The sequence below is a fragment of the Desmodus rotundus genome, chromosome 7 (genome assembly GCF_022682495.2).
Source record: "Desmodus rotundus isolate HL8 chromosome 7, HLdesRot8A.1, whole genome shotgun sequence".
In the NCBI taxonomy this organism is placed as follows: domain Eukaryota; kingdom Metazoa; phylum Chordata; class Mammalia; order Chiroptera; family Phyllostomidae; genus Desmodus; species Desmodus rotundus.
This window is the reverse complement of record NC_071393.1, coordinates 130,375,643-130,384,794: the sequence shown is the minus strand read 5'-3', so window position 1 is coordinate 130,384,794 and position 9,152 is coordinate 130,375,643. Positions and strand designations below refer to the sequence as shown.

At 56.2% G+C, this 9,152-nt stretch overlaps 1 protein-coding gene across 2 annotated transcripts; it reads right to left on the bottom strand.

The window, feature by feature from the left end:
* Positions 1 to 333: 333 nt before the first annotated feature.
* Positions 334 to 8,093, bottom strand: SERPINA3 (serpin family A member 3). Of its 2 annotated transcripts, none has more exons than XM_024568230.3 (5): positions 7,980 to 8,093; positions 5,476 to 6,129; positions 3,630 to 3,903; positions 1,832 to 1,979; positions 334 to 726 (listed from the first exon to the last, which is right to left on the bottom strand). In XM_024568230.3, exons 2-5 carry the CDS (start codon positions 6,110 to 6,112, stop codon positions 526 to 528), a joined length of 1,260 nt encoding a protein of 419 aa, XP_024423998.2. In that variant the 5' UTR covers positions 6,113 to 6,129; positions 7,980 to 8,093; the 3' UTR covers positions 334 to 525. The 2 variants fall into 2 exon arrangements, with proteins under 2 accessions (XP_024423998.2, XP_053784628.1); XM_053928653.1 differs by having other exon boundaries at positions 7,984 to 8,075.
* Positions 8,094 to 9,152: the final 1,059 nt, after the last annotated feature.

The window sequence follows — 9,152 nt, the reverse complement described above, 5'->3', positions numbered from 1 at the left end:
CCAGCTCAGGTGCAGGAGCAAGGGGTCCAGGGCCTGTGCCAGTTGTGGTCAGGGTCAGGAGCCCCTGCAAGGGTCAGCACGTGGGTAGATCCTGGGGGAGGGGAAGTGTGACACTGGAGCTGGGGACCAGAGAGCCTACCGAAGCAGGAGTTGCACAGCAGGTGCCCCTCCGGGTCCTGGACAGGCTGCTGAAGGTGAAGGCGGAGGGGCCCCCAGCCTGGGCAGTGGGGCTGAGCCCAAGAGGGAGGTCTGGGGGCTCAGCCCCACACACAGGCAGCTGCAGGGCATGGTGCCAATCAGATCAGGGCAGAAAGGCACAAGCAGCAGGCCCGGTCCAAGGAAGACGGTTTATTGCTGCCGGGAAGTCTCAGAGCCCCTGGATGAAGAGTCCATAGACTTCCTTTGTGTGTAGGATCCACCAGGACAGAGTCACTGGCACTTTCCCAAGAATGAGCAGGCAGGGCCAGGCTGTGCCAGAGACCGGGACACTCTCAGTGGGAACGCCCCACCGCTTGGAGAGGAGGACTAGGCTTCCTTGGGGTTGGCGACTTTGGCACAAAAGAGGATGCTGTCGGTGTCTTTGGAGAGTATGGCTAACAGGAAGGGGCTGTTGAAGTTCACGCTGATGGTTGGGATTCTTAAGGACATGAGGGACAAACTGATTGCTGTGGCAGCAGCTGCTTCCGTGCCGTTCTCGGCCACGTCGATCAGGGTCCTATGGATCACCTGTGAGGACAGCAGGGCGTTACCCACCAGCAGCAGGGGAAGCAGAAGAGAAGCAGCCTGCCTGCGGGCCTCCGCAGGGACTGACACTTACCGAGCACCTACCGCTGACCTGTCACCATGCTGGTCACCTTGTTCAGTGTGTCTGTCCCTCCCAACAACCCTGTCAGCTAGCTCTGCACAGTTCCGCTGTGCAGGTGTGCAAGCTGAGGCTTGTGGCTGTGAGTGACATGCCCAGGGTAAAGACCAGGGGTGCCCTGACCTGGGCTCCCCTCTGTCTGAGCCCAGAGGCTGTGCTGCCCCCTCCCAGACACCCACTTTTTAGTGGGGAGGGACATGGGTGATGCAAGGCACTTTCCTTGCAAGCAACTTTCTGGCAGCCCCTCCACCTGGAAGCAACCGATGCAGACCACGTGGGGAGGGCAGAGAACAGGGCTGGCTCTCCTTTCTGCACCTCTTCTGCCCAGCTCAAATGTCCTCGGGGCCTTCGGCTACTTTGCGTAGGATGTGGCTTCACATCCTGGGGCCACGCAGCTCCCCACCGCCACCCTGACCCATGTCCTTCCCCGGCCACTCCCTTTGGAAGGCGGGGGCAGAGGAGAGTGGAGGGCTGCCCAGCCACCCCCTTTCCTCTGACTGCTCTGCTTCTAGGAACGCAGTGCTGGGGTGCCTGATCTCCCCGCTTCGTGTAGTGGGTCTCCATCGCAGTTGCCCTATAGCCATTGTTACTACCTGTTGCCTCTTACCCGTTCTGCTGGACACTGCACACGAGCCAAGACCCACCCCCCCATGCTGCCGATGAAAAGACCAAGGGGAAGAGGACTTTAATTATTTGTCCCAGAGGCAGTAAAAGGTAGAGTCTGGGGATGGGATCCACAGCAGGCTCTCCCCCTGACCAGCTTCTGTCACGTGGCTCTGCAGGGAGGCGGGGACCAGCCCCCACTACCATTATAACCCAGTGCTCCTGGGCTCCGGGAGCCCCAAGGTGGGAGACTGGCTAAAGAGAAATGCAGTTCCGTATGCAAAGTCAAGGTTCCCCAGACACTGCCTGACCCTCCCCACTCCCGCTCCCTCACGGAGTGCGATTGTCCAAACTACGAAGGCTCACCTGAGTGACCGCCAGGTTCTTGGCCCCTGTGATCCCTGACAGGTCAGCCTTTGTGGAGAAGACTTGCCTCATGCCTAGCTGGGGGAGTATGTCTTCCAGATTGTAGTTGCTGGAGATGGAAAATCTTGGCAGGAAAAGTTCTATCGATCTAGAAAACGGGGAAAATGAATTCATCTCCTGACCCGGAGCCCACCTGCCTCTCACCTCACAGTGGGGTCTTCCCCGGCTTCTCTCCAACCACCCCCTTCCTGCTGGAAGTAAGTGTTTCTTTCCTCCCTCTCTCAGCCCTGTGCTTATTCTTCTTAGTTCATTATTATCCACTCGCATCAGCAGTGCCAGGCCGTGAGCCGGGGCTGGGCTAGGCATGTGCCTGGCCCTGGCCTTCCCCTGCAAGTGTGCAATGCAGTGGGACTCATGGCCACCCAGCAGAGATCTCACAATGTGCTGGGCGACCATGCTGGGGCAGCTGGCTCCATAGGCACTGGGCAGGCTTCCTGCAGGAGGTGACAGCAAGCCTGGGTCCCGAAGGAGGAGAGGGAGCCAGCTGGGTGAAAGGAGGGCAGGAGGCGGATGCGTGAGCTTACAGGGGAAGAAAGGGAAGCCTCCCTGACACAGAGGGCAAGGAGTGAGCGGTCGGGCAGGGGCCAGGAGAAGGGAATGGAGGGCCTGGGGACTGCATTCGAAGGGCTTTGGAGAGCCTGAAGTAACTGGAGGTCCCCAGCTTGCCTCCCCAGTGAGCTCCTTGAGAGCAGAGGCTGCTTCTGCTTCTGAGTGGAGCCAGCAGAGGGTTCTTGGGGCCAGAGGTGATCACTCCAGCCTCCAAGCTTCCCTCTCTCTTTATTTCTACCTCTCTAAGACTCTTGTCACAGTGAGCCTCATCTTACAGCTGCCAAATACGAGGACACTGTGTCTTCCATTGAACTCTGAGTCCTGTGGGAGCAGGGACCTCATCCACCAACTCGTCACTCACTGTGCTCCTGCCACTGGGGTCTCTCTGATCCTTAAACACATGAGCCTTGTTCCCAACTTAGAGGCTTTGCACTGGCTGTTCCCTCTGCCTGGAATGCTTTTCCCCAACATACCCACATGGCTGAGTGCCTCACCTCTGCCATGCTGATACTCAAATTTTACCTAAAATGTAAAATCATAAACTACCTTCCAGTCCAGTTTTCTTAGCCCTTTTACCCTAAACCTATTTTCCCTTCTCATTTCTTACCTTTTAATAAATAATTTACTTATTTATTGTGTTTAGCTAATGTCTCTCTCCCCTAGTTACAAAGTAAGCTCCACGAGGCCAGGGGATTTTGTGTTTTATTTGCTGATATACCCTCGGGGTCTAAAGTAGCTCCTGGCCCACAGGAGGTGCTTGATTAGCCATTCAACACATGCTGAGTGGATGAGGGAAGGAAGGCATGACTGTAATAGCCAGTGCAAAGCTGCCTCTCAGAGCCTGTCTCACCCCTGCCCGTGACCGATTACACTTTGGCCTGCTCCCTCAACCCCCAGGAGGCTGAGACAGTGAGTGTCAGGGGCTGCGTCAAGGCTCCCTGGGACTTAGAGAGTATGTTAGAGTCCAAGGAAGCCTCAGCCCCTGCCCCATCTGATGTTATCATCTTACAGAAGAAAAACCACTCAGGCCCAAAGCCACACAGGCAGCAAAGGGCAAGGCAATCCCGCATGGCACCTGCCCCACCATTGCACACCCACCCTGGACCTCAGCGAGGCCTGAGTGGAGAGGGGACAGGGAGCTGGGGAAGAGTGGGGACGGCCAGTAGCCCTGGGTCCCGGGGATAGGCACCTCATCTGCAGCGAGCCTCTCCACCTCCTCAGCGTCTCAGGGAGCAGTGCGGCTTCCACCTCCTTCATCTTGCCCTGGTCCGGGAGGATGAGGAGCATGCTGTCGTTGCTGGTGTACTGCAGCTCCACCACCGTGCAGGAGAGCTCCTTGTCCCGGAAGTAGGGCGTATACAGGTCCTCAAGGCTCATCATGGGCACCTGCACCGACCTCCTCTTACTCACGTAGAACTTGGACTGGACAGTGTCGTTGGGGTCAAAGGGTGTCATCCACTTGGCTGGAGGCAGAGGGAGTGGTGGGAGAATGCAGTGAATGCAAGGGCTGCCCTGCCTCCGCGCCTCCACTCTTCTGGTCCCCTGGGCAGTGAGGACAGTCCGCTCCCCAACAGCCGGGCCACAGCTCCTCTTAGGGATGGCCCAGGCTTAGTTTGCAAAAACGCCTGGGCAGGTGGGGAAGCCCCACGGGTGTGGGTCAGAAAGGGGGCCGTGAACCGAAGACCTGGTTAATCATGCTCAGTGAGAGACCCACAGGGATCTGGGCATAGGAAAGGCCGAAGAGAAATGGGGCCTCAGGAAGCGGGGAAGGGCATGATGGTGCTGTGGCAGCCTGGGCCTGGGAAGAGATAGGAACCCTTGACCGCTTCCAAGGCCAAACCAGTTGTTCCTCTCTGGCACTGCAAGACGGTACGTATGCCTGGAGCTTGCAAAACAGGCTGAGCCATCAGCAAAATGGGACCCCAGAGGGCAGGGTGAAGGTCACCTGAGGATACTCCCCACTCCCTGGGGGGGGCTTCCAGGGGAGGTTATCCCCAAATTGAGACCTGGGACGTCCTTGGAAATGTGTAGCCTCTTCTACTGTGCCCTTTGTTTTCTGCTCCTGCCTGTCCCTGTGTCCCCTTTGTTAGAGGTAGGAAAGGAGGGAGAAGCTGGACTGGCTGGCATGTCCCTGGGTAGGAGAATTTGGAAGACCGAGTCCCAGGATAGGGCAGGGAGACAGGAAGGAAAAACACAGGAGACTCAAGGACCAAACATAACACGCCAAGCCTGGCCCAGTTTTACAGAGGAGCTCGGCTCTGTGTCCTCATGGGCCGATGGAAACGGGCCCCGGAGGGCTTGCCCAGGCCTCAGCCAGGAGCTCCTGGTACAGGGCTCTCTCAGTGTCTTTCCACAGCTCATGTGTGTCAGGCAGCTCACCACCCTCTGGCTCAGTGATCACACTCTGCAACCCTATCAAGTTTTTGTCCCCACAGGGACTGCTGGCTCCAGGAGGTGGAGTCTCTCTGCTCACACTCCACCCCTTTGAAACTCATGGGGCGGTGTTTGCACTTCTTGCATTCCCATGTATGGGATTGGGCTATCGGCCCACTGGGAAGGGGCCCTGTCTCAGACAGCGCCCTCCCCAAGACTCTTCCCAGTTGGTGGCCACACCATGTCCACCCTTAAGATTATAGGACAGCACAGTCGCAGAACTAGGCAGGGCCTGACTCCTTAGAGGCTATCCTCCTGCAGAGATGGACGCCAGTCCCGCAGGGATCCCCTCTGCCACCTACATCCACCCAGGAGCGATTTGGAAGGGACAAGTTTAAGTCAGAATAAAAAGCACCACGCTGGCTCGGATGAAGCATTAATGGGCTCCCCCGCAGTTATGTCCTGGAATGAGCAGCTGATGCGGGAAACCCCAGGAGAAGATGGGGCCACGGTGCCCCTGCTCCCTCTCCACCTGCCCCCCGCCCCGCCCCCACAAGCCAAGGGTACCCTCCTCGACAGCAGGTCACTGAGCCTGGAGAGCAACAGCCCTGCCAGCTCAGAAACAAAGTCTGCTTCCTTCCGAACCCCGGGCCAGCACCCACCTTTAAAGAAGATGTAATTCACAAGGATCATCACTGTTCTTGTGTCGAGGCTCTTGACCAAATCCACGATTTTCCCCTGGGTCTTCTCCTCCACATAGTCATTGATGAGCTTCTTGGCAGCGGCAGAGTCCTGGAAGTTGGTGGAGAAAGCCTCAGAGGCATACAGTGCCTTGGCATCATCCCTGAACTTGCCCAGCAGCTCCAGCTTCTCATGGACGAACATGGCATTGCCCACGCTCAGCTGCAGGAGGTTGCTGGGTTGGCTGAGGGCACGCAGGAGGTGCTGGAAGCCCTGGTGGATTTCTGTCTCAGAGGTCTCCGTGAGGTTGAACTTGAGGCCTCTGAGGATCTCTGTCAGGGTGGTGTCACGGGCCCCCAGGGACAGGAAGGCCAAGGCCATTGAGATACTCATTGGGGAGAAGACGACATTCTTATTGGGGTTCTTCAAAGCCAACTGCCTGTACAGGCTGAAGGCAAAGTCGGTGTTGCTGGAGGCAAATCTGAGGAGGTCCACAGGAGTCTCCGTGTGTTGGTGCTCCTGGGTCACGTTCATCTGGTCTGGCACGCCCCCTGGGAGGCCGTGGACAGTGGGGCAGAGTCCAGCCACCAGCAGCCCCAGAGCCAGAAGGAATGACATTTCTTTTGCCCTTGACCCTGAAAAACAAAGCTCCTTTAAGCCCCAGAGGGCCAGGTGGTGCCCTGACCACCTCCCACTGTCCCACATGGCCTGCTTCTGCTCCGTGCCCCTTCGAGCTTTGAGACCATGGTCTCCCAGGCGGTGGCGTTATCTCCCAGGCAGCAGCCGTCTCCCAGGCACTCAATGCACATAATTATGCTCTGGCTCCCTCTCACTTTTTGAGGTAATTATTGCTACTTTCCTCCAGTGGAGAAACTGGGCACAGAGAGATCAAGGGGCTTGCCCAGGGTCACACAGCAAGCAAGTGGCAGAGCGGAGGTGAGCAGCTCAGTTTACTGGGTTCTAGTGGGGAAGCCAGTGGTGGGGGTGAAGTGCTGCCCCATCAGAATACATCCTCCCCTCCTGCCTGGTGAGCAGAAACCAGTCAGAGGGAACTAGAACACATGGCTCCTTTTCCTGTATGTCTCTTGTCCACCCCCCAAGTAGAACCCCAGGAAGGAGCCCTGGGCCACAGCCCCGTGCTGGCCTTTCGGTAACAAGCTGTGGGCAGGTGCTCTCTGGGTGGTGGCTGGCCGCAGCAAGGGCTCATTCAGAGAGGGCACGGAAAGCCAAGCTGTAGCGAGGTGGCCCTGATAAGGGTTGGTGCCAAGGCCAGAAAAAGGTAGCGTGTTCTTTTCAGCCGCTGCCTGGCGGATAGCAGGTACTTTTTCCTACCTTTTCTACCAAACGCCTGGAAAGGGACCCTGGTGGGGAGAGAGCAGTGTGGGCTTCAGAGTCGCAGAGGCCTGGGCCAGGGTTTCACTTTGGCCTCTTGTGATGGCTGGGTGGGACAAGCCAGTGACTGAAAGTCTCTGAGCCTCAATTCCCGGGTCAATCAACAGGCTGAGCGGCTCAGGAGAGAGAAGAGGAAGGGGCCTGGCTCCTGACAGGTGTTCGAGGGGTGTAATCGCCTCCCACCGGCCTGCTCGGAAAACGCAGGCCAGAGCTACGATTCCACGGGAAGAGGGAATGGAGCCACAGAGGACCAGAGAGAGATCGGTTCAAGGCCAGGGACTGAAGCGAACCGGGTTGTTTACTTTCAGCCTCTGCCCAGTCAGCCCCTGAGTCCAGAGGGAAGAAGGGCCGCTATGGTGGTAAGGAAGGGAGGGGAAGGGAGAGGACAAGAGAGGGAGCTGAGCTGATTATCATCAAGAAGGCTGTGGAATCCCCTTTGGACAAGCCCTGGGACAGGGGCAGTTCAGTTGGTTCAACTGTTTACTCTCTGGATTATGTAACCATTCATTTCTCAGGAAAAGAGTTAAACCTTTTTTTCCCCCCAAAAATTACTTGTGGAGAAAGAAGGCTTGCCTGTTTGAGCGAGTTGGCAGGCCAGCTCAGTTTCTCAGCAGCCTGCTTGTCTACTTGGCTGGCGGGAGGGTCAGGGGAGGCTGGAGCCCAGGGACAGCCCCCACTGAGCCCCTGTGGCCTCTGCCCAGAGGGACCTAGTGCAATAATTCTGCCTACACCCCCTCTGAGAGCAGCACCCTGCACCAGGCAAGGGGAGGCCCCTCCTGCCCCTGGGGGGGTCTCGTCCTGAGGGTGGGTACTCAGCTCTGTGGGGTACATGGCCGACTCAAAGCAGAATCCAAGTGTCAGGCACAGAAATGACCCTAGACACCCTCATGGTATGTCCACCCATTCTGGGTCTGTAAAACTCAGACCCAGACGGAGGACGGTCCTCGGAGGGCACCAGGACTGGCTCCCTGCACTCTGGCACACCTCCTCCTGGCTCCCTCCCTCCGCACAACCCACCACTCCAGGCCAAGACCTAGAACCACCCTGGAAAGATGGATTCCTTTGCTCCCAGTAGGGCCGCATCAGGGATTACCTGCCTCAGAGAGCCGGGTGTAGCAAGAGGATGCCCAAGCCACTGCCTGTCCAGGTGCTGGATCCTCCTGGGTGCGAACGCTTATTTATCTCTGCAAAGGACTCCTCCCCTTGCTTGGGCAATGTTGGCAGGGAACGCCGAGTGCTCTCTTCTCAGACTGGAAATGGCCAGCTGAGCGTTTCCGGGAACATGCGCTTATTAGACCTACTCAAATAATCCGGTTCTGGGGACAACTAAGTTTTTGTCTCTTAAAAAAAAAACCAAGCCTTTCCTTGGTTAGTTCTTTCCTTGTTTATGAACTATTCATTGAGGAACATGTAAAAAGCCAGAAAAATATAAGAAGGACATTGAAAACTATTTCCCAGAATATTATCACCCAGGGAAAGTCCCAGCTAAACCTTGTTGAAGGTCTCATGTCATTTTTGATGTTTGTGTGCGGGTGTGTGTGATAACTCTCCATACAGAAACGCAGAGATATTTTTTTAAAATGTAGCACTATTTTTATAGCTCGGTTTGCATTCTGAGTCATCTCTCCCCAGTTTCCAGAGATGGGGGTGTTAGTCTGAGGGCCCTGTGCATATGGAGAATACAGGGGCCCCGGGGCCACTGGGCTCCACCCCATCTGTCTTCAGGGGCTTCTCTGCACTACAGGTTCACCCTAAGAGCTGGTTGTCCCTCATTCCTGACCTCGACGTTTCCTCAGTCCTCTCTGTGAGCTAATCCCGGGCCTTCCTGGGGCTCGTGGGGAAAACCTTCCCCCTAGTCCCTAATTGTCACAACCTCCATCTGTGACAACCTCTAACAAAACTCTGGGGAGGCCCCACACAGAACAGTTTGGAAACCACTGCATTAGTGGGGAGGGAATGGCTCTGGCATGAGGAAAAACTGGATTCTGAAGGTACCAATCACCAGCTGTGTGACCTCAGGAGATTTTCTGGAAATCCTTCAGCCTTAATTTCCTCCTGTAGGAAGCACAGGTGAGGTTTCCCTGACAGGGCGGTTATAAAGATTAAATGAAATAATACTAAATGTAAGCTCTTTTAGGAGCAGATTTTTGTCTGTTTGTTTTGTGTAATGCTGAAACCTAAGAGCCCTTAACAAATATTTGTTGACTGTAAAGCACTAAGTTGACCCAGAAGAGTTTGGCCTCATCCTCCCAGAAATGGCGACTTA

Coding starts and splice junctions, on each gene's coding strand:
- SERPINA3 (XM_024568230.3), bottom strand. CDS start 6,112: ATGTCATTCCTTCTGGCTCTGGGGCTGCTGGTGGCTGGACTCTGCCCC. Junction 3,904..5,475: donor GAATTACATCTTCTTTAAAG/GTGGGTGCTGGC, acceptor CTCTGCCTCCAG/CCAAGTGGATGACACCCTTT. Junction 727..1,831: donor AGAACCTGGCGGTCACTCAG/GTGAGCCTTCGT, acceptor CTGTCCTCACAG/GTGATCCATAGGACCCTGAT.